Here is a 25,230-nt window from a genome sequence, read left to right as displayed (position 1 = left end):
CCAAGGGACAGCGAGCTAGGAACACATCCTGCTTCCAGGTGAAATGAAGACACCTGATCGGCAGGGGAAGATTGGCAAGAAGGAAAAAGGTTGAAGAAGCAGACTTTTTTATTTCAAATAAAATATAACACCAAACGGAGATGTTGACAAAGCACGTTGATGGCGGTTTAAAGATTTAGAAAGAGAGTAGTTAAATAAACCAATCGAAGGGCGCCCCAGTGGCTCACCGGGTAGAGAGTGTACCATAAAGACTCAGTCCTAAACGCAGTGACCCGGGTTCCCGCAGTCATTTGCTGCATGTCCTCTCCTCTATCTCCCATACCTTCCTCTATATCTCACTATTTATAAAGCATAAGAATTAAAAAAATAAATCTTTAAAATAAACCGATGGCATCCACCTTTTGGGTATGCTGTTCCCACGACTGTATTGACAGTTATGCCCTGTGTAAAACACCTTGGCGTTATGCGACATCAAAACGGGACTTTCCCTATCTAAGCAAATATCTGAAAGCAAAAAAGCGTCACATGTTCAGCAAAAGCTCTTTCCTGGTCTCCGACGGAGGCCCTTCAGCCCAGGGTGACGATGCAGGACTTGTAGACCGATCTGTAGGCGTTACGGAGCAGAACGTATGGGAAGCATCCCTCCAGCGTGTCCTGGCTCAGGAAGGGAGACTGCTCCACTATCTGTAATGGGAGGTGGGTGCGTGTTACATATTATAAGAAGATACATATTATTGTGTGTTGCACTAAGAAACAATGGGTGAGTCAGAGGCAAGTCTACCATGTGTAGGAGCAGATATACGGAGTCACGGTTTTTGCTCTCGACTCGTTCAACAGTTTGTCCCAGCTGAAGCAGGGTGGAAGAAGCCAGCTATGGACAAGTTTGAAAAATGTGATTACTTACAAAATCCAAAAAAGACCAATCAGAACAATTTATATATTTATTGTTTCACACAGTGCAAATGTTATGAGTATCACTCAAATCACTCAACAGTAAAATAGTTCCTCACGTTGGTTTCCTGCTACTCAGCAATAACACTAAGTAGACATGCTAACCTCCAGCATATGTATGACTTACTCAGTTAAAACTTACCAAAAGGAACTCTTCGAGCTGCTGCTCTATGTTCTTGCCCTGGATCGTGAACATGGAGGCAGCTAGCTGGTTGACAGCCACGGCCAAACAGTGGATGTTGTTGTTGTGACCTAGCAAAACACAAAATGTGTGGGTTTGGGGATGTTTAAATCGAGTCGGTTTGTATTGCTCATAACCTAAGTAACAAAGGGCTTCACATGTCCACCTTAATGACCATGCTTAGCAACTCTTTAGTGCAATAGGGCAAAATGTCATGGAAGTCAAAAAGAGAACCTTGTGAAACATGAAACCACAGACGATTCGAGGACAGGTTCAAATGTTTGGGGTTGAAGGGTGTTGTTGTGAAAAAGATTAGAGTACTTCGATAAATGAAGCGAAACATTAAACAGGAAATACACTATTTCCTCCTGCTCAAACTAATCTTTTCAGACAGGGCAATGGAAAATACAGAGAGACTCAGTTAGCCCAGACACATGCCACCCTCTTCTTATGATAGAGATCTCTCCTTTTCGGTGCTTTTACGGTTTTTGGCCCTGGGTCCCTGTGACCAGGCTCCGAGCCAAGCAATTCCAGGTCAACCTAGCCAAAACCAATTGTATCAACGCACGTCAGCCAGAGTGACCTGTAAACAACGGCCCCACCGCCGAAACATGTTTCTCATTACTCTGACCATTCACCGCCATCGTCACCGGCAACCATGCAAAGACAATGCCCTCGGTGGGTCCATGTCCGAACGACCTGCTTCACATTTGTCGGAGACGGGGTCCACAGTTTGTGGGTCCACAGTTTGTGGGTCCCAGTGAGCGAGAGGACCTCACAGAGTCAAAGTTGCGCTGCCGCTGGCGCTTACATACACACAGTAATTGTGAATAGGCAAGCATGATTTACAAGACGCAATGATGTTTTGGAGTGCTGCAGGCTTCATGTGGGCCGCCGAGCCAGGTCCCTGGAGGTCGGTGAGAGATCCGTCCTGATGTTAAAGGTGATTCAGGAACGATTCTTTAATGGCAATAAAAATGAGTGTAATTTGTTGGAAAAGCCCAAGCCATCCGTAAGCAATTAGTGAGTGAAATGCTCTGTGAGAACGTCCGTTCAGGTTGACTGCACGCCTGCCTCTGCATGAGACCATTAGAAAACTCCTGGCTCATTTCTAACCAATCAGGAGATCTCTTCCCTGGTTGCTTCAGGGAATCCATTTAGGCTGTCAATCACAGGTGCCTGAATGCAACACTTCTCAAAGGCCTTGCTCTCTTCTTCTCTATTTTGCTCCCTCTCTTTATGGCTTTCAAATCTCACCTTTGTCATTATGAATATCTCAAACAAAAACAGAAGAAGGTATAATATAAATATAGACTAACTATTGTGCGGGACAGGGTTTCCGTTCCTGGAATATTTTTAAATTGACTGATACATTGATTGAATCAAATACATATTCTGGTATATTTCCAGAATATAAATAGATATTTTTACAGACACTGCTTGCTTACCGCCATTTGCTTTATTGTACAAAGAGTTGGGGTCCAAGGCCAGGGAAGGCAGGGACACAGCGATGTAGACCAGCAGCAGACAGGTCAGCTTATACTCCTCATCCACCGAGGTCTTATCTGGACGATTCGTTGAATACAAGTCACATCATTACTCATTGAACACGGGTTTGTAACACTGAAGGACTTTCACTATAAATGAGTTGATTACACAGAATTCAGTGGAGATTTTTTTTTTATAATATGCTAATTTACTATTTTGTCATTTTCAGACACTTATTTTATCCAAAGCAACTTATAGTTCATTCAGATGCAAGTCATTCAGGAACCAGTAGGGGATAGGCAACTTGAGGTGGGCAGAAAGGGAAATTCATACCAGTACATTTCGGCTGGGAGCAACCAGACAATCCTGCCCCTCCTTTATGCACAGATTTATTTCCAAGATGCGTCTGTGCTAGTACACACCTTGGATCGAAGTATGAATGGACAAAGTATGTTAATGATCTATCCGTCCTTAACTGTAGCGTACCTGTGCGCATACTGGCAATAGCCGAGACAAGAGCGGGGTCAATATCACAGGAGAACCCGGCAGCTGAGGCCAACTCAAACACATTCAGAGTCACCTGCAAGACAAAAGCATTGGGGAGCAGCCCATTAAGAAACGCTCCATATTGATAGATACGCAGTATATAAAACGGGACTATTGAGAAACTGACAATGACAACCTGCCCTGAAAAGCAGGCCACTAAAAAACGAAAACCGACAATAGTAATGTGAACGACTACTAGCGTGGTATTGAGTTCCCATGGATTGACACAGAACTAGGTAACTATTGCACCGCCTGTGGCTTAGTCTGCAGAGCTGCAGATGTGGTCCATGTTTCTCTCACACATGCATGGTCCTGGGCTGGTGGAGGTGGAGTAGGTTAGGGGTCAGGGTGCTGGTGGCTACAGGGGAGTGGGGGGGGGGGGTGTGGGTGAGGGGGGGTGCTAGTGACGTCTTTGGGGGTTATTCTGGCTCAGCCTGTGGCCAGCAGCTGTCATGCCTCAGTCTTCTCGGAGGCCAACAGGCGCAGGCGGGCCCAGGGGGAGAGCACACTGTTCACACTGACACACAGTGCTGCCAGGAAACACCGAGACTTCACCGTCACTTCTGTCATCCAAAGGGTGATACCAATCGATCTCCCGTCCATCCACCCAAAATGATTTATGTCGATTTGTTCCAATGCTAATGATCAATATCTAATCAACAGTTTATTTTGTAAACGAAATAACTGTACGTTTGTTGAAATGATAATAACCAAAATAAAAGATAAAAAGTTAATGGAATGAGAACAAAAACGTTATGAATAAAACATGAAACCATTTTGTTTGATCTCTTTGTAGCTGCTTGAAATAGAAGCATTGGTTCCAGGCAGCGCTGTCCCTGATGTGGTGTGTATGTGTGAGTGTGTGTTGGGTCAGATACCTTCGTGTCGGTCTCGGGGGAGACAAAGTCCCTCAGGGACCCAATGGGGCCCATGAGATAAGGGCAGTGCTTATGCAGGACCTGCACACACAACACAGGACACAACTCAATGACACTCGCTATACTATAATATTCAGTGTGGGGACTCAGATACCCTTCTATTAAAAAGTTGCTGTGGGTAGGATTTAAGAACATTTGTCATATTTCATAGCCATGAAATGTCATAGCCATCAGTTATAAGTCAGGGAAATGTGCGTCGAGAATATCTGTTCTGGTTTACTGTGCGCTTGCCTCTGTACGGGACAATCGATTTTAGGTTTTGGTTTTTCCCTTTGATTGGTTATGGTAATCCATCTTGTACCGGGCATTAGCAGAGACCAACCACAGGTGCTTGAACGCAACACTTTTTAGTGAAGGAGAAACGTAGAGGGGGAAGATAGAGAGGGTGTTATTTTAGGGTTGTTTATTTTCCAATACCTCAAATATGACCAACCACAGCTTATTTTTTTTTTTTATCTTTGTACCAATGTAAGCAAAACAGGATGTTTATGCAATGACTAAAACGTTTATTAACACGTACATTTTCCTACCACATAGTGGCAACGGAAGTCAAACGACGGCCAAATTATTTAGCAGTTGTTAATCAGGTTGATTTCCTGAAAGATACATATTGCCTTATTAGTTTGAGCGTGATTAGTCATACCCATCTACCTGATATCCTTAACGGATGGAGGATTTAACAACACATTTTGTTTTGTCAATTTGAATTCAACATTGCTTCATAGTTACTCTGGACACAAAAATACATGACCCTCATCATGTGAGACGTACGTCATTCAGGCAGTCTTGTGCCATTGCTTTGAAGGACAGGATGACCCCTATGATGGTCATCCTCTTTAGGACATTCTCCCCGCCTACAAGGGGGAGAGAAAGGGAGAGAGAGCACAACGTGAGAAATGGTGATAGACCTGTAGACAGGGATTATTAGGGATATAGCAGTAATGTGTATTCCTGGGACTTTTAATGTGGGACCCTTTTCGTGTAGATACCATTGAAAGGTCAATGCATGTCATTGGCACAAACAGGAAGAGCGAACCACATTCAAAGTCCCAAGAACTCTCTCTTCCTGTTTTGATCAATCAAGTGCCTTAGACTTTCTATCTGCCCACTGCTGATTTTATTGATACACATGAGCAAGACCTCAGCAGGCCCACTTTCTAATCTGAGACCTCTTCCCTGGCCTCCAGTCAGCTCTCTCACCTGTTAGTTTGTTTTTGAGATTGGCCATGTCCTCTGGGTGGTCGAAGTGGTTCCTCATCTGGACCAGGACGTCCATGTTCTCCACCACCAGTTTCTACAGCAGCAGGAGAACAATGCAGAGATACCGCTGTGTGTCGGGATTCATTTTCCCGTGATCAACTCTTGGTAGGCAAACCAAGAATTGGATCATATTGTTGTGACTTAAATGCCCTTAAAATATTTTTTTGTGTTTCACTGTCCTAAAAAAATAGGATAGTGAAAGGTATGATAATTCCAAGCGTTTCACTTAAATGATAACCAAACTCATTCAATATTTCCTACCTTCAGCTCACTGACTTGGGAGGTGATGTGCCACATGAGGTTTTCACTCAGGTACTTGAGACCATAGGGTCCAATCAGCTGAGCCAGGGACTGGAGCTCTGGTAACACACACAACGTGGAGGAAGAGCACAATGAGGAGGCACAAATAATCTATACACACAGAGACCAATGTTGTGAGGACAATAAGCACTTGTCCAATGTTTGACAATTGTTTTACTCAAAGAAACCAGGGAACTCAGTGTTACTCAAAGAATAAATACAAATAGATAAAGCTGTTGCGCAATTCATATCACATTTCTCTATTGGGAGAACCTAATTTGTGTTAAAACTGAAGCAAGCACACACGGAGCAGAAAACTCCAGTATGGACCCTTCAGGGTTTGTTGCTGCTAAAACCACAGCGTGCACACGGAGTGAATCACTGTGGAGGACCGGAGAACTTCTTAATATTATGGACTATATATAAACAACCATGACGACAGTTGGTGGGTGTCTACGGAGGTGGAGCGGTCTCAAAGGTATCAGCAAACCTTTGTATAAATGGGTATGTTCAAAGGCGTTTGGGAGCTGAGCTTTTGTGTACTTGTTGTGTATGAGTGTGCATGTGTGAGTGTGGGAAGGTGTACGATTATACTTGCTCTCTGTGTGTCTCCGTGTGTGTGTGTATGGGAAGGTATTAGATTAAACCTGCTCTCTCTGTCTGTGTGTGTGAGTGTGAGTGTGTGTGTGTGTGTGTGTGTGTGTGTGTGTGTGTGTGAGTGTGAGTGTGAGTGTGTGTGTGTGTGTGTGTGTGTGTGTGTGTGTGTGTGTGTGCGTGTGTGTGTGTGTTTGAAGTGTGTGTGTGTTTGAAGTCATTTGCCCCGCAAGGTAAGAGTGGAGGAGCTGGGTTGTGGAGGAGGTTTAAGAGATGGAGATGTGGGTTGAATGTGGTGGGAGGAGGAGTTACGGGTGACGTGACGGAGGAGGCTGGAGCTAACAAGGAACTCACGCAACGCCCCCGCAATAATGAAGTCATACTGTTTATATGTAAGGTTTGGCTCCCTCGGCCTGTGACCTTCAGCACTCACTTGATCGGCTGGCGGCCGAGTGTGAATCGGCTGGGATGAGGATCAGCACCGCTAAATCTGAGGCCATGACTCTTAGCAGGAAACCGGTGGATTGCTTACTCCGGGTAGGAAATGAGTCCTTAGCCCAAGTGAAGGAGTTCAAGTACCTCGGGGTCTTGTTCGCGAGTGAGGGTACTATGGAGCGTGAGATTGGCCGGAGAATCGGAGCAGCGGGGGCGGTATTGCGTTCGCTTTACCGCACCGTTGTAACGAAAAGAGAGCTGAGCCGCAAGGCAAAGCTCTCGATCTACCGGTCGATCTTCGTTCCTATCCTCACCTATGGTCATGAGGGCTGGGTGATGACCGAAAGGACGAGATCGCGGGTACAAGCGGCCGAGATGAGTTTTCTCAGAAGGGTGGCTGGCGTCTCCCTTAGGGATAGGGTGAGAAGCTCAGCCATCCGTGAGGAACTCGGATTAGAGCCGCTGCTCCTTTACTTAGAAAGGAGTCAGCTGAGGTGGTTCGGGCATCTGGTAAGGATGCCCACTGGGCGCCTTCCTTGGGAGGTGTTTCAGGCACGTCCAGTGGGGAGGAGACCTCGGGGAAGACCCAGGACTAGGTGGAGAGATTATATCTCAACACTGGCCTGGGAACGCCTCGGGATCCCCCCGTCAGAGCTGGTCAATGTGGCCCGGGAAAGGGAAGTCTGGGGCCCCCTGCTTGAGCTGCTCCCCCCGCGACCCGACCCCGGATAAGCGGATGACGATGAGGATGAGGATGAGGGCTCCCTCCGGCCCACACCTAACACTTAATGTGAAGTACTAACACTGCATGTGTAGCACTAATAATGCATGCGTAGTATTAACACTGCATATGTAGTACTAATAATGCATGAGTAGCACTGTATATGTGGTAGTCATGGTGATTCATGTGCGAGTTTAGAGAAGACATTTCCTCCAAGATGCCAAGCACACAAGTTCTGGGGTATTGATATTGTTAGCATAACTGTATTGATATTAGTCAATTAACAACATTAAACATTTTGTCATGCTTTTCCCGCTCTAAGTCTAAATAACTGTGAATTGACTTCCTAATTCTTACCGACTTCTAACAACTGCCATAAACATTTTAAGTATTTGAAACAATTGAACAATTGTCTGGTGAAATCAATTCAAGGATACATATTTAAACAACGACTTGGCCGGAAGATCATTCCACTCTGGCAAGTAAAAAGTCAAAAGTGCATTTTGGACCAACAGTTATGCGTATTCACCATGCAATAACACCAAGCAATAACACTAAAGAAACTCAAGTGTGTCCGAGGTTCAGCAATTGGAACATAGGTGAAGCTGTTGACGGTGTGTTACAATGACTCATTGACATCCTGTATCGCACCTAAGGGAGACGGGTTGGCAGCTCTCACCTGAGATGTCTGAGAACTCGTCGGCCCTGAAGCTCAGGTCACTGTCAGAGGGTTGGTTGATGAAGCACTGCATGGTGGGAGAGTGGGCGATGAGGGAACCGCTGGCATGTCGCAAAAGGCTCTCCAGGTACCTGTAGATAAGACACACAATGTACATACACATGCAAACACACACATGCATTTGATATGTGCTACATGTATGTGTGTTATCTTTCTCAACCTATTCCCCTGCTACGTGAATATATCAAAGAGCAGTCACGCACTGCCTGACACGCACACCCCACACACACCCACCAGTTGGTGTAGAGGCTGGTGATGGTCTTGCTGCCCTGGGAGTCCAGAGGCTGGGTCTGCTGCAGCAGGATGCTCTTCACCAGCCTGGAGACGTCCAGGTTAATGTAGCCGGAAATGGTGTGCAGGCTGGCCGAGTAGGAGCGCACCGCCGCCAGCAGGTCAGAGGGCCGGGTGATCTCCTGGCTGGCCTGGCTGTTGTTGGCCATTTTCACAATGATCCTGCAGAGAGAGAGAGAGAGAGAGAGACAGAGACAGAGAGAGAGACAGAGACAGAGACAGAGAGAGAGACAGAGACAGAGAGAGAGAGAGAGAGACAGAGACAGAGACAGAGAGACAGAGACAGAGACAGAGACAGAGACAGAGACAGAGAGAGAGACAGAGAGAGAGAGAGAGAGAGAGAGAGAGAGAGAGAGAGAGAGAGAGAGAGAGAGAGAGACAGACACAGAGAGAGAGAGAGAAAGTGAGGCTACGTAAAACGGCCGTGACTTGTGCATTGGTAATCAGCACGGTAGATAGAGGCAATGTACGCGGAAAGCGATTTGAACCTTCTGGTTTTAATTGAGGTACATTTTGGCCTACTTTGTTGAGAAGGTTACACATGACTACACAAGCTACCCAGGTGGAAATATGATTTAATGGCTCTTTTATTCCTCGCCAGCAGTGAGGAGGATCGTCTGGATCATACAAAGTAGATCATAATAATAATAAATATGGGACCAGTGAATTGACCTTGTCATCTCAAGCAGACCGACGTCATCCATTTTATTTCACTTACACTCTCACTGCTCTATCTCTCTCTGTAATAATCCATTTCCTGGCCACCCATCACTACTACTCTCTCACTGACCTAGCCTCGTGAGACCCTCCTGATCTTGCGGGTTCACGTTCTGTTTCTCTCTGCGTCTCAGTCTGGCCTCGAGCCCATTGAAAGCCTCTTCTCAGGCCGTATAAAGGATGGGACCCATCAGCTCTGGGGGCGGGGAGCTTTAGTTCACGACCAAGAAGGAGCGTCTCGGTCTGTCGAATAAAAAAGAAACACGTCCAAAAAAAGTGCAGCCATCGATGGTGCAATCAAGACCGGTTTACATGAAATAGACAGAAGAAATGTGCAAGGAAGGATATTAGCAGCAGAATATCTTTATGAATCACTTCCGACGGATCCGGCCCGAGCGACAAGAGCACGCGATGCGTGGCACTTGTTCGTTTAATCTGAGTGGTGGGAAGTTTTCGGAACACATCACGTTCATTAGTGCTACCTCGCAAATCAATTGCTGGCCGTGCGAGGCCATTCATTGCAAAAACACAAACTTATATCTGTCTCACGAGGCCACCACTTCCCCTCCCTCGCCTTCCTCTTTCTCCTCGTCTGCATACAGCCTCCTCAGACCCAGTCCGATACGATACAGGACAGACCGAGTTTGATGGGAACAGTTACAGTGCCTTGCTGTTGTGCCACCCATGAGGTTCTGCATTTCAGAGTGACAGATGAGATAACCATCGGCGGGGACGCTAAACAGACGCTATATGCCGACGAACAGGAAGTGGTCTCGGTACAGAGACCCCCCTCGCAATCTAAATAGTCCCTGGTGTTGAGAGAACACAGGGGCAGACAGTGGTGAAGCTCTTTCATAGAGTCCAAGTGGTTTGAACATGACCCACGTTGACAAATTGGCTACAAGATGTCCCAGGGGAGAGATTGCAAGGGTGAAAAGAGAATTCATGGATGCAGTGGAACAGTACGGATTAAAAGTACGGAGGGGTGCAGCCTGTGCTTCGTAATCACATCTCTCCCCGACTGCATTTCAATGCTCCGAGATCAGGGTATCCTGCGGTTTAGTGTGGTTTTATTGGGTGGTTCTGAAACCTGTTTTATCCGGCCTAACCCTTTGGTCAATGCCCCCCCACCTACACCCATAAGTTTTACTGTTCTTGTAAAAAAAAGACAACAGGCAAAACTCCCCGTACTGAAATGCGTAAACCCCTATCTCATTAAAGTGATTGAAAGAATAGCAGAACAGCAAATCCTCAAATGGTTTCCTCAATGTATTACACAAAAGCTATTAAAAGTTGCTCTCATTCACTTTGCAGAGCAAAGCGTTAATTCTTAATTTTTTCCTCTATAATTCATAGTCGCCTTGATGCATGGTTTGTACGCGGACAGTCTGCACATGGCATTTATAGACGTGCCTTTCCCTTTGAGAAGTGCTAGGAACAGAGGGACGGCGTGTGGTTGTATGTGCAGGTTTGGCTTTAGCGTGGCTCACTCAGAGAGTCGTGTTTCCAGATGAGAGAGGAGGAACTCTGCGGGATTGATGATGTGGTCGGAGACGATGAAGTCACTGCAGAGATCGTACGACAAGCACAGCTCCGTCAGGGTCAGATGCATCTTGTCCATGCTGAGAAGGACAGAGAGACAGAGCGAGAGACAGAGAGACAGAGAGACAGAGAGACAGAGAGACAGAGAGAGAGAGAGAGAGAGAGAGAGAGAGAGAGAGAGAGAGAGAGAATGAGAGAGGAAGAGATGGGCAGAGAGAGAGAGACAATGAGAGAGGAAGAGATGGGCAGAGAGGGGTTGGACGCGGGATACTACCCTTGAGAAACTTTGAAAGGAATATTTTATAGAGGACTGCATTGTGGATTTGTTTTTCTCAGACTAGTAACCTCCCAGAGATAGTGTGCTTTAATAGAGGCCATGTCCACAGTAAAGGCAGGAATGGGAGGAAGATTTAGGGAAGAATGATACCTCTTTAGGGATTAGTTTTGATGTAATGGCAATAAAGCTGTTTCTATATAAAGGTCATTGATGTACTGTTTAACAACCATTGGGAAAACATTACTCTAGTGCTGGTGGTTGTTATGGACAGGTTATTTTTGGCATTGAAACAATACAATGATGGGACAACTGCTTTGGACAATTTTTAAGACCAAATGTTATTATTATCACTATAGTAACTACAACTAAACACTACATTTGGATAGGCCACCACTAGTAGCACAGCATATAAAAGGTTATAATTATAAACTGAGATTAAAATGAAAGCACAGGCCTACATCCGACTTTGACATAACTCTTTTGTCATTATTATCAACATTAGCGTTAGTTAATTGTCAACTAAAAAAAGATCCTGAATTGAAGATTTTACTACATTACACATTTAACTTTGTATACTCTGTACTATAGTGTTTATCATTGACCGCTTTTCAAACTAGTCTCACAGAGCTTGTGCGCAAACGTAACCACTACCATGTCCTGTAACTATTGTGAGTGGTACAAGGTGCAGAAGCGGCCCACTGACTTGGTGACCACGGCGCGGTCCTTCCGGACGCTCTCCGCCCCTGGCTTCTCCATCTCCACCTCTCCTTTCTTAGGCACGGGCTTCTTCAGCTTCTTATTACGGGCTGTGCTGATGGTCTTCGCACTGTTTTTAGGCAGCAACTAATGGGTGGTCAAGTGAACCGTGCAAGAGGGCCATGTGAGTGAGTCAGAACAACAGTAAAAAACACAAGAGTGACAGAGAGCAATGGAGAGAGATCCAGAGGGAGAGTTTTGCATGGGATACAGAAAAAGGAATAAACAGATTAAAAATGATGATAATAATACAATTTTGTCATATGATAAGAATTCAACATTTGGCAGGATTTTTTCAAACGTATTTTGACCCAGATATATTCAAAGCCTTTTTGACCCAGATATACTGTCACCCAGCAGCTGCGACGAGTGTGATTAGGAAACTGGCTATGGTGTTTGTATCCAAATGATTGCTTTTTAGGCCTGCTACACAGGGGACTCACCTGGTCGTTGAGGTTGCATTGCTCAGCACATATGTCCAGGACAACATTGGCAGTCAGCTTTGCTATTTGCTGCATGGAGCTCACACACAGACGCATGCTTTTGCTCTGAATGCCTTCCATCTAGACACATACAAACACACCGACAAGCACACAAACACAGACACAGACACACACACACACACACACGCATGATACACACCAATGAATATTGTTATTTTCTACCAATAATGCTTTTTTTGAATAATTGCATTTTGCAGTGACAGTGGCAGTATTTTTCATATAGCTGTCTGGAGTTTTTTTGGAGGATATTAAATCAAATATATAAATATATAACACGTAAAATATACATAGAACACTTCTACATTTTAAGGGTCATCAAAAAATTTCGAGAAGATTTTGCATTAAGGAACAACATTTATCATTAAAGTGTCAATATAATTACCATAGTTCATAAAAGTATCCCTTTACCATCTAGCATTATACATTTGTGCCTGAAACCTACCACCCCAGCTCAGCCCCTTAGTTATGAGTATATTAATATACCATACCCCACCTCATGGGTTTTTCCACCATGTAAACTAACAGCTCACATACATGAACAAAAGAGCTTAGAATATAAACAGTCCTAATTAATGTGCAATGCACCTCAGACACGTGTTTATGTCAAACTAAAATAAGTGCCCCTGGTACATGGCAGGGGTTTCTGAACACATAAATATGCTATAAACCATGCTGCCATAGCTGATGTGGTTGTACAGTGATCTGCTCTTTGGTTGGCCTTGAGTAACAGGGAGGTCATTGTGTTGGCATCTCAGCACTGACCTCTTCTGGACAGAGTGGATGCGCACAGCAGATGAAGTCAGAACAGATGTATGGAAAGGCCATGATGTATCTCTTCACGCTGGGCTCCTCGCTGCTCTGTTGGAACATCTTCTCGAACACCCGGGGGTGGAAACTAGTAGAAAACAGTGAGAAAAGGTGAAGCATGAGGTCTGATCTTAGGCCCACAAGAACATTGATTGGCGGTTGTCTTTGCACTTGAATCCTCCATTTTTCTTTCTGGGTCTTCTGTGTAATGCTGCATGTTGTTCTTTGTGTATGTTCATTTGTTGTGCATTACCCTATGCTGTGCTGCCCACTTGGCCAGGTTTTACCTCGCTGAATTCAAAACGAGAGAAAGAGCTCTAACCAGAGTACAGAGAGCTCAGAGGTCTCCAGCAGCAGGTCCTCCATGTTGTCCACCAGCCTGGTGTGGAACTGGATGGTGTTCATCACCTTGGCCAGGTCCGGGTATTCCTTTAACGGCAGGGGGGCCTTGTTCACGCTGCAGTAGGCCTGGCTCAGGGGATCAACAACAGCTTTAGGCCTTTAGCCCACAATATGATTAAACAACGGTGGCCAACATGAATACAAATAAAATGATATCTGCTCAATAACTTCCGTTGGAATGGCTAGTTCATTCAGAGGGAATGTAATGTGAAGCATTTTTATAACGTATGATGTCTGTACAAGACGTTGTGCGTGTTTCTTTAACCCCTTCGTGTGCCTCCCAACAGAGTGGGAGAGCGTAAAGAGGACCAATGGGACCACAGCCTGAGACAGTTTTAGATTTAACACTGTGGTCAATAGTGGGCTTTTGGTTTTGCATGCTTTCTCAGAATACCTGTAATCTCAGCCAATCCAGTCGAAGCGCTCTGAAGTCGAATTTCTCTTTGTTTTGCACTGATGAACAACAATACAACAATATAATAGGTCAGTAGAGTCTATTTTCTATGGAACAATATTACGTTTGAATTTTTGTTTGTATCCGGTATGGATGTGAACAGGGATGGGAACCCCTGATGGTGTTGATTGAATAGGTGTTTGTCTGGGGGGGTGAGTCACCTTGTTTGATGGAGAGGGCAGACAGAGTGGAGACAAATGAACTGGTCAGGATTGACTCCTCCTCGGGGCAGACATACATGTTCTTCACGTGGTCAACGAACAGGAAATAAATAAACAGATAAGGCTTGGATTCACGACTTATTTTTGGAACTAAGGCTATTTCAATACATAATGCCTTTCATTATTCATGTACTGTTACTGCACGTTCTGCTGGGAAATGACAACTACCACTCATTATGTGGGGACTCAAGTGGCCTTGATTTCCATGAGGTAAGCATGCACGCAAGCACACACAGTACCTGTATGGTGTCATTGAGTACCAGGGCATCAAACTGGGCCAGGTACTGGACGTGGTAGCGTTGTATGACGTAGCTGTGTTTGACCACCAGAGCTTTGAGCTTCACCATGTAGAACAGCAGCTCTGCCATCTTGCTGAAAGAGGACAAACATAATGGATGATGAGCCAGCAATTGGCTCGGTGCTTCAGTCTCCTTCACCTGCCAGACTACTCCTTTAGCTATCGCCATTGACGATCTCTCACGAGTGTTTGGGTGACGATTTAGCATAAAGCTTCTGATTTCATCCAAGATTAAATTCTACTTGTTGCTTCCTTGTTTTCTATAAGCGTTTGTGTGGGAATATATGGTGGAATATTTAACTTTTTTGTTTTTGCATATGCTTAAACATTCTAAATGAATAAATTAGTTATGTTCATGTTACGTTAAAATATTCATGGGACAGCTGGAATCCTTGGTGTTATAATCACCAGATGGAGCTCTGTTTCATCTCCAGCTGAAACCTACTTGTCAACGTAGTCTTCGGGAGTCTTGGTCTTGGGTATATTCTCAGAGTGTCTTACGAGCCAAAGAACCTCGTCGCGGGTAAACGCCAGCGCCATGAAGACATACAGGGCCTTTCGGGAATCAACGAGCGGAAAGAATGAGGAGGAGTTGTGGAGCCATCGGGAGTCATAATGCTCAGTATGCTCAACAGAATATCCACAGCAGGTTTTGAATGACGGCTAGATATATTCATGATGAAACACTTGTATCTTGGACAAGTGATGCCATGCGATAGTGAAGAGGGACGTCACCTTGGGTCCGAGCAGTCCTGGTTCATCCTCCAGGACATTGAATAACTCTTTCAAAGCCCCACGAAGGAACCCTCTCCTCTCCCTGTGCAGGGCTCCACTGTAAGTAGCATAGGGAAAAGAGGCATTTGGTTCGCTTCATTCCAATTCATTTCAATACCCAACATTATAGTTTGCAGAGAAGTCCTCACGTTGTAGCGGTGCTTACTTGTTTTGAATGGCATGCTCCCTGCATTCCTTGATGTCTGCGATTCGTTTTCCATACCTGAGCACACGCATCACAGCTTTTAAAAATCCTCTCAAACTCATTCAGGTATATCGCCAGAAATACATGGATTAGGATATATTGAAAACTATTAAAGAACAAACTGGCAATTCAGCTGTTATGGATCAGTATTTACAGAATAATCAAAGAGTTAGAATATAACAGTATAATAATTAAATCTTTATTATATGATGCATTGTAATGTTTAATGATTCTCTATATATATATATATATTTAAATTGCGGATCCCCATAAAGGGTATGGGGACACTACACACCCTTTGTGGCTGTCGAAGACCTCCTCCGAGACCTTGTGGATGTTGAGCGCCTCGTCCCGGGTGAGCGTGAGGTACAGGCCGCTCCGCAGGGCCGCCTTCCACAGCTCCAGGGAGGGCTGGTGGGAGTTCACGCTGCTGGGGCACAGCAGGAAGCTGACTGCAGCGGGCCACACAGGAAGGACACACACAATCAATGAAGCGCAGGCGCTGCTGGCGGCTTCAAAGGCCCAAAGCACACAGAGCCCAGTGTGAATGTAGCAGGGGGGATATCGGGCGGTCCGTTTGGGACTCTATGGGTCTATTTTGGATGCGTTCATTGAAAGCGTTATTTTGATATTCCAAGACTGAGTCCCCTGCTCTGCCTCAAGCGTAAAAAGTAGGCCTATTGAAAATATAATATATTCCCGCATAAATTCCAGACCCTTGTTTTATGCAGGATTATGCATCGAGTGCTGTATGTACTGCAGCACTATCTTATTCAGAGTATATTCAGGTGATGTGGGGGTTATTTCGATATATATATATTTACGATATATATATACATTCAATAAGCACTTAAAGGACTGCTCTATAATGGAATGTGTAGTTGAAACAGTTTCACTCAAAACAGAAATGATATAGATATGATATTGTGGAAAGTCAATACTCACTGATGATCCAGCGTTCCATTACCTCCATTGAAAGGTATTCACACGCCACCTGTGGTGAACATTTACTTATTTACTTTTTGGCTTTTAGTGCAGAGCAAAGAAGATAAACATATTGATGTATTTCTATTGCTACAGTTAGAATAGGTCATTTGAGGTACAACTGTCTTTATTTTTGCCCACAGCTGCTAAGGCTGCTAATTCTTATTCACACTGCAGTTAGAGCACCATCGTTGGCTGAAAATAGTCAGTGCAGTTACTTTAACTGATTTACCCCAATATGTTCCAGATGACACCCTTTGCTTCAACCAGTAACACGTGGCTTGTGACTCTTTAAAGGAAAACCAAAATCGTAAACCACTCATTTTAAATGATAAGGGATGGTATTGGGTGACATAGTAATTCTATGGATAGTTCCTAATCCACATCTCGCTAGAAATTAACAAGTTTTTAAAAATGCAGGACAAGATGTAAATATGGTCTTAAATCAGGGGACCAACTCCATGAATAAAACAGGCACGTGCACATTGTTGAGGGGGCCAGAACACCGGCCCTGTTGCTCCTTGATGTCCAAAGTGCCCCTTTGTGAAGGTCTGCCTCAATGCCTGGGGCACATATGCAAGAGGAACGTTTAACAAGTTATAATAAATAGAAGACCTGGCTGCCCAGGACGAACACATAGATTGTGACATCGGTCAGCAACACGCAAGCTCTGTGTTCGCCAATCTACTTATCGAGTCTTAAAATCAAAATGGCGTCGACGGGTGATCTACTGATGGTATTGTATATATAAAATGTCATTTTTAATAAACAATCTGTACACTTACAAAGTTCTCAATGCCTTGTTTTATATGCAAAAACCCTTATTATACGACCAAAGAAGTGTCGGGCTACTTCTAGCCTTTTAAGTGGTTTAAAATAGCGATTTTGTTTTTACCATAACCACTGCCCCCTTTGTTCCAAGTTTATAGCGTTTTGATAGAATCAGCTAAAAACAGCCAACTGAAGAAAGCGTCAATATGCGTTTTTTGTGCTCCAAAATGAACGTTTCAACTCGTTATCATACAAAACATATCCCAAATCCATTTTACACTGGAATTACCCTTTAAAGCTGCATTTAGGGCGACTATCACTACCCAGCCGAAAAATAGATGCGCTATAAATGGTTTTGTATATAGCAGTCAGGAACATGGGCATAGTTGTGGAAATGCTGGTGTTAGAAAAAAAAAGTTGACGGGAATTTAAGTGCTGCACATCGACTGTACAAATGTAGATTATTCATCACAAGAATTTTAATTCAGAAATCGAATAGGCTAATAAAGTCTGAATTGTGAGATAAAATTCAGCATTCTGATAATAAAGTCAGAATACTTGGATAAAATCCGAATTCTGATAATTAAATCCAGCATTAAAGGTTCATTTAAGAAGGTTCTCACCAGTCATTTGTCGCCTGGTCGCGATGTCGAGTTTTTTTTAGTTCACTAGCGTGCAATAATTTGCAGTGTCAGAATTCTGAGAATTTAGTCAGCATTCAGATTTCTCAGAATTCTCTGACACTGCAAATTAAAGCGCTACTACTAGCGAACTACTTTCAGCGTGACTGGAGAGAACTTCTTTAAATTAACCTTTAATGCTAGATTTGCATGAACGCTTTTGTGTGAATTAGTTTGGTTCTCTTTCATGGAAGCCGGAAGTGGGAGATTCCTGGGGCTTGCCCCATGAATTCAACCCATGCACACGCTCACACGCCACACTTCGTATTTCTCACACAGAGAAATTACCAGGATAGCGCCCACCAATTTGGGCCGCTATTTAACAGTGTTACAGGTAGGAATCAAATGTGTTTCCCGTACGTAGGGTAACCAGACGTCCTCTTTTGCCCGGACATGCCCTCTTTTTGAGACACTTTTAAAAAATGTTTTGCAGAATTTCAAAATCGTCCAGGATTTCATTAAAGCCCCATACATGTTCACATTGAATTTCCGTTGCGTTTCTCTGGGTCGTTCACAAACTAGTTGGGCTATGCCCTCCCCTTTTATAGGGACAAACATTAACAAATGTCTCCTACAGGGGATTGATAAAGTTCTATCTAGACTATTGAACAGAAAGAAACACTTGGTCATACTTTACACACTTTACCACAGCAATGGCCTAATGCCACAGATATATTTTCAGCATTGGACTGAATGCCACATAAATATATAATTATGTTTTTGCACGTTTGCAACGTTTAAAAGTTCAGGGTATAAAGTTCAAGTATATGCCTCTACTTGTATTGCTTAAGCCAATAGCCTTTTGAGGCAGTGTTTTTTCTGAATATTAGTGTTAAGGGCCAATAATGCTTACTATCATACGTTAGTTACCAGGTCTGTGGACACATTTGTATGCAGTCACATGCAAATAACATGTTGGTAGAACCTACTTAAAGTAAAAATCACTTCTGATGGAAAAAAAAAGATGTGTATGAAAAACACTTTTCATATCTATTGTTACTATTATATTGTTTAAAATGTATGCATATATAAAAAAAATATATAGTGTATAAAAAGTGGCTGGTAAAAAAGATGAGTGGCTGGTGGGCAAAAAAGTTAATTTCCATCTCTGGTATAGTTGTCATATCTGTATACATTATTGTAAGTGATAAAACCGTGTGATCCGTATTTATCTTATATTTGCGATGTGGCATCCTCGATGTTTCGACCATTGAAGTTTTATGTCATGACACAAATACCGATGACGCACACCCAACAGACGCAAGATGCTGACCAATCCAACATATGGTTGAGGATGATGTTCGCTCCCTCTTTCTATTTCGGGCTGTATTTATTTTGACAAATGTTTCGGCATACAGTCTTGGTATGGGGTGGCAGCCCAGGGCTGACCACAGCAGGGGAGGAAGAATTTGCAAACTTTTAGACGATTTATTTGACTATTTTTTCATGTAGTAAAATCGCAATAGATAGTATAGTAGTAGTAGTAGTGCTGTGAAAAGTAATCACATTAAATTACCTGAGATAATCAGACTTATAGGCTATATAAAATAGTTGTACCCTTTTGCCTTGTCCCAGGATGTGACGCACGTATTCCTGGGATTTAAAAGCCAGCCTTTTTGTCTATTTGACTACATATATCAAATCTCTGACTCAAAAGCATGTTATTGCATGAGATACCTTTACTTTTATTACTGGCCGTTTTTGGTGACCAGGTCATGTCAATCAGACGATGGCATCAGAGGGTTCTGTTCTACATTACATTTGGGGCGGGGCCTGGTGCATACAGGTCGTTTGGTTTTCATTTTAACATCAAATCAGAGGGATCAGAGGGGCAGGGCAACCGAGGAGGGCCCACTCACAGTGTCGCAGCGGGTGGGGTCCAGCATGTTGGCCGGGGCGCTGAGCAGGCTGAGGAGCTGCGCCCGCCGCCACTGGTCGGCGGGCAGGTTCCTGCGGGGGTACACCGTGTGCAGAGACAGCACCGCTGACGTCACTAGCTGCCAGGGACACAGAGAGACACGGGGAGATAACATTATGTCACTTCAGGAACACACCAGGAAGGCAACGGACGGATTCATCGAGTGACAGATCACTGGATATATCGATGGATAGATTCGGAATACAGTCAAGGAAAGAAAGAAGGGAAAAAAGAAAGGAAGAAAGAAGAAGGAAGAAAGTAGAAGGAAGAAAGTAGAAGGAAAGAAAAGGTAACAAAAAGCTTTTCTCAGACAAAAAGCTCATAAGGATAAGATCATAGAGAGAGAGAGATAATGTCCACAATGATTGGCTTTTTTTAAATGTATCTTTTATTTAATTCCAATGAGTTCAATTCAGGTCAGCTAAATATTTGACAAGGGAAACCTTGCAGCTAGAAGTTTAAGTATAGCAAACATAACTTACGACATAAGGACACGTATGAAGACTTGAAAATGTAAAAACTTAACCAATACTCAAAGACTCAATATCTGAAAGCAACAGCAACTAAATGAGTCCTTCAGTGTAATGGAGGACACAGTCAAAGCAGAGGAAGAACAGTAGAAGTGGAGGAATACCCGTGTATGGGGTCCAAAGTCTTCATGGAGCTTCTTCCAAGGCTGCTCGTACTCTATTAACATCTGGCTGAGCCGCGGGTAGGACGAATCACTGCACAGTTCAGCAGAAAAACACACCATGAGCTCAGACTCAAATGAACACGGAAGGAGGAATAGATAAACAAATGAAAGCCTAAGAAAAAGAAGAAGGGTGGATAGACTTAAAGACAGCTTGGACATTTGGAATCCCGTCGTTTGAAAACCAAAAACACTGCAACCTTTCACTACCTGTTCCCATTCACATGTGATGACAGATAAGCATCTTCCAGGGGAGAGTTGCCATGTTGCATAAGCATAAATGGGCTCATAATTGAAATACCAACCTTACAAACTTCACTACTTATTTACAACTTTACTTACTACCGATTACAGGGTTAGGATGGGGCTAAGCAGTGGTTGTTGCCTTACCAAGTGCCGTTGGTCATCTCATAGGCACAGTTGTACATGCCCACCAGCGCCTTCTTGTCGTCCAGGCGAGAGAGCATGATGATGACAGAGGTGTAGGTGACGATCAGGTCCAGGTAGATCTTGGTTAGGTCAAAGTTGATGGACTGGAGACAACAAGGAACATTGAAAAGTCATTAAGGTGATTCCATTTATTTTAAGTTTCTAAAGCTAAAAAAAAGTAAAGATAAGTTCCCAACATAACCAACGAAAAAATTTGTATAATAAATAGTCTAGCATGGTGAGGTGATGCAGTAATTCCAGTTGAGTAATTCCTTCAAAAATATACTGTATATTAATTGAAATATACGATACAAACAATCAGTGCAATACAAATAAAAGGAAATCATCAGTGTGTTAAAAAGGGACCTATGGTTTGTAACAACTAACACTATATTTCTTCCCGATGCCTCAGCACGTAAATGAATATATTTAAGATAGATATGAGGTTTTCCTCTTCATCATGCTATATAATGACAAGGGAGTTGTACGCCACACAGATATGCTGATGATAACAAGGGGCACTTAGTGCAGATCAGAGGTACCTCTCCCAGGTGTAAATGAACCTAACACCATGCATGACCGTCTCATGCATGGTGTTAGGTTCATGCCTCAAGAAACAATGCCTCAAGAGAAGATGAGATAATACTTGACACGTCAGCACTTAAAGAGTACTGACGTGTCAAGTATATCTTTCTCCTGGCACACTCCATAAGGAGATTTGTTCAACAAGGAGCAAAGCAGCCCACCAGCACTCACTATGTCCAAGAAGCACTGGCAGGCATCTAGTGTGTTGAGTAACTCATAGACGTGGTCCTGGAAGGGAAGATTTTAGGTTTCAATGAGAAACAATGCAAACAGAACAAACAAGCCTTGACACGACTTTAAATCAGCATGCGGATTACCAATCCCAGTTGTCATCTTGTATTCATGCTCATGAAAAACATTGTACATTGTCATATACCTCTAATCAGTGTAAAAAATGTCAATTGAGATGATTCCCAATCTCACCGCTTTTAAGAGATGCTTTGAACTGCTGCGACTTCAATTAAAGAATTTAAAAAGGATGTGGTAATAAATGAACACAGCAACTGAAATGTTCCTTTTGGACCAAAAGCCATTATTTTCCTACACTGGAAAATGCCACTCTATATGCAAATTAATTGAGAGAGCGAGAGACAGAATATTCACCCTGAATTCCATGACATCCAGGAAGGAATCGTAATAACTGGAAGCAGCTGCGATGACTTCAGCCTTCTGTCTCTGGATGCTGGTGAGATGTTGCTGTGGTAAACAGTTATGACAACATGTGTTACCTGGGTACATGCCTCCAGATGCCACATTTGCATAGTTAGTTATTTGGCAGAGGGTCTGGCTAGGAGTTGCACGCATGGGCTCCTTTACAAAGTCATTAAGTAGCAGGAGTATCGCTTGGACTTTGAATTTGCCCTTATTAACTTGAGATTTGAAATCTATGTTGATATGAGAACCAATCTATTGTCAAGTGTGAGTGCTGAAGGTGTGAACGTGAGCATGTTTATTCAATTGTCAGCCAGTGTCATTGTTGTGAAATGTGATGAAGACATTGATTGCACTGCACCGTAACACAAAGCAAACAGACAGACATGTGTATGTTAAAAAAATAAATAAGATAGACTAATATCAAACTATACTCACGTTGTTTCCTCTGAAGTCAACATTGGGGAATTTCTTGTTAATGTACTTGACCGCAGGGTCCATGATTTTGTCTGTCAGGAGTGACGGCCGCAGCTTAGGGTCTGAACATATCTGGTACAGTGGGCAGGGGAGCAAGGGGTGTCAGTCAGACTCAGAACAGTCTACTTTTTTGAGCGCTAATTAACAAGTACAATGCTTCAGGACAAGGTGTGTGTAGCTCAGAGATCTCACCATGACATGGAAAAAAATATCATGGAAAGTAAAAAATTTACCGAAATAATTACATTTTCACCCAGACCCCATAATGCATTGTGTCCGGGCCTGCATTGATAAATACCTGAGCAATACCAATCTCAATAGACAGCATTTCAACTTGTGTTAATGTGTTCGCTTCTGAAATAAGTGATGGCATGACAGCAATAGGTTATGAGTTTCAGGGCGCAAGACAATGTTGAGAACTGAAGGCGATAGGCAGCTCAGACTGACTTCCTGTACACTGTTTCCTCCTCTGTGGTCGACATTGTATAGAAGCAGAAAGAGGAAGAAGTATGCGTAATGTTGACAAGAAACACCAGTATCATTACCATATACATCATACTTTCGAAGTACAACTATTCCATTCCATATTAGTGCTCACCATCACTAATGAAGAAAGGGGGTTTAGCTACTCTGCAGCGTTTTGTTTGCTAGACAATTGCATTGATAGTTTTGGTGTTTATTGATTGATCAACATTTAGACGGGTTGGGTTAGGCCTTTTAACGTCTTCCATAGTATTTAAATGAAACTGTGCGCAGCAGTTTTTTTTCTCATAATCCACAAAAAGGACAGGCCCTGCACGTGACACACCATCCAGTTCCTCATTTTCTATCTCTGTTGCCGTTTGCGAAACGAAAGCCCTCCAACAGCCCGCTTACCTTCTTGATGTAGTTCACTCGTATCAGCACGCCGTTCCCTCTCTCGTTGAGAATGGTGAGTTTCTCAGCTAGTTTCTGTTGGTAGGCCATGGTGTCGGACAGGCTGTGCCCTCCTTCTCTCTCGCTCTCTCCTTGACCTCCAAGACCTGATTAAACGAGAGCCGTCGTCAAGGAGAACAACCAGTAGCAGCCCCGCCCCTGTCTCTGGGTCACATGAGTGGATATTTGGGGTGGAGTTTTCTTTGGTTTGAGTTTGAGCCAAGTTTATTATTTGATTATAATTGTGCGCTATTTAAATTTTCCTTTTGTATCAATTCAGTTACCAGTCCAAACATATAGCTTATGTAGAATTTTAAAGAACAATATTAAAAAGGCTATTGAAAGCTACCTTTGTGACGCAAGTTGTTGTGTTCATAATTTCTATCTTTTAAGTTGCTGCCACACAGTTTACATAATATAATAAACACACACATTTATCTTTTCTGTTTTTTCATATTTATTGTTAAAAGGGTGTACTGTGTGTTTGTGTATGTGTGTATGTGTGTGGTAGAGACCAGTCCGATGGAGGCCTCACCAGGAAGCCCAGTATCACTAAACCCAACAAAGAACAGCTCTTTTGGTAATGTGTGCCACCTCAAATCCAACCCTCGAGCCTGCATCAACTAAGCATATGGATACTCTTGTAAAACGTCCAGTGAGTCAAATGTAGTTGGCCGGTTGCAGATTGCGGTTGCAGATCGCAGAACTGAATCCCCCCTCCCCAACCCCTCCATGTCCAACCACTACCACCAATAGTGGCCTGTATTGTGTACTAGCCTGTATAGTGTACTGGCCTGTATTGTGTAAGGTTCCAATACCATAGGGTATTTTGGTGAATGGATGGCACATGCCCTGTCTTCCCTAGCCTGTAGGGGGCGCGTCTGAAAGACAGTTAAAGGCCTACGTGCAGGTTAACCGGAAGTTTTGATTAATGGGTACATAAAGCACTCAAAATATGTGTATCATTTATAAAATGTCTCCAAAATAATGTTTAAGTCCAGTTTTTTTCCTAACGCCATTCGGCGATGACGTCACGTTGGGGAGAAGTGGTGGAAGGTAGCCTCAGCCTAGTACTACAACTATGGCGTCTAAGAGGTGGCAAGAACCACAAATAACATGCATGATGGCCCACATCAGTATAATTTCGAACCTGTCAGACGTGAGTGGGCGAATGAGGATTTGCCGAGAACTTATGGCTGTCAAAGCCAATTAAATGCATGGTCAGAGGAGAATAAGTGGAGAGTTGCTATCATTTAGCAACGCAGCAACGAGCGCTGGAGCTGGTCCATGAACAGCAGTGCACACAATAACAACACTTTTATTTGTTTTTACTGTCAGTGAATAGCACAGAGTGAAAGTCAAAGTTTTCTTAATATCTAGTGACAGTGATTATGTCGTAAGTACCAGCCACTACTAACTTAGCCCATCGGACAGCAATGAGTGCACTTGCAAATGAGTGCCTGCAACTGGCTGCAAGTATAACGAGTATTTTTTAAACATCAATCTACCGCAAATACGACCAGACCGATGTACATTGAACACATACACAAAAAGCACGTCCAGCGGAGGCTGACAGACAGCCCACAACAAGCCAAACATCACCATGGCGGATGTGCTCTCTCTCTCACTCTCGCACGCCCGTACTACACAATCACTCCAACTTACCCAACTCCAAGGCTAGGCTGCTTCACTAATAAGACCACAACTAACCACAAGGCCTTCATAACCA

At 43.5% G+C, this 25,230-nt stretch overlaps 1 protein-coding gene and 1 long non-coding RNA gene across 2 annotated transcripts; both read right to left on the bottom strand.

Moving 5' to 3' along the window:
- Nucleotides 1–90: 90 nt before the first annotated feature.
- Nucleotides 91–23,653, bottom strand: nckap1l (NCK associated protein 1 like). Its single transcript, XM_060069699.1, has 31 exons — nucleotides 23,463–23,653; nucleotides 22,548–22,658; nucleotides 22,062–22,154; nucleotides 21,630–21,686; nucleotides 20,835–20,977; nucleotides 20,388–20,478; nucleotides 19,695–19,832; nucleotides 16,346–16,394; nucleotides 15,696–15,852; nucleotides 15,362–15,418; nucleotides 15,157–15,253; nucleotides 14,867–14,976; nucleotides 14,363–14,495; nucleotides 14,064–14,145; nucleotides 13,843–13,901; nucleotides 13,369–13,514; nucleotides 13,002–13,134; nucleotides 12,180–12,299; nucleotides 11,684–11,823; nucleotides 10,652–10,783; nucleotides 8,388–8,606; nucleotides 8,094–8,224; nucleotides 5,626–5,723; nucleotides 5,305–5,398; nucleotides 4,876–4,958; nucleotides 4,045–4,125; nucleotides 3,107–3,200; nucleotides 2,581–2,697; nucleotides 1,094–1,203; nucleotides 782–871; nucleotides 91–684 (listed from the first exon to the last, which is right to left on the bottom strand). The coding sequence occupies exons 1-31, from the start codon at nucleotides 23,550–23,552 to the stop codon at nucleotides 568–570; spliced, it is 3,372 nt and encodes a 1,123-aa protein (XP_059925682.1). The 5' UTR covers nucleotides 23,553–23,653; the 3' UTR covers nucleotides 91–567.
- LOC132470820 (uncharacterized) lies at nucleotides 6,322–8,087 on the bottom strand. Its single transcript, XR_009528714.1, has 2 exons — nucleotides 7,472–8,087; nucleotides 6,322–6,678 (listed from the first exon to the last, which is right to left on the bottom strand). It is a non-coding gene; the product is annotated as an uncharacterized LOC132470820 (long non-coding RNA).
- Nucleotides 23,654–25,230: the final 1,577 nt, after the last annotated feature.

Source organism: Gadus macrocephalus, chromosome 13 (genome assembly GCF_031168955.1).
Source record: "Gadus macrocephalus chromosome 13, ASM3116895v1".
Lineage (NCBI taxonomy): Eukaryota > Metazoa > Chordata > Actinopteri > Gadiformes > Gadidae > Gadus > Gadus macrocephalus.
Note: the sequence above shows the minus strand (reverse complement) of the source record. Positions and strands in the feature narration are given on the sequence as shown.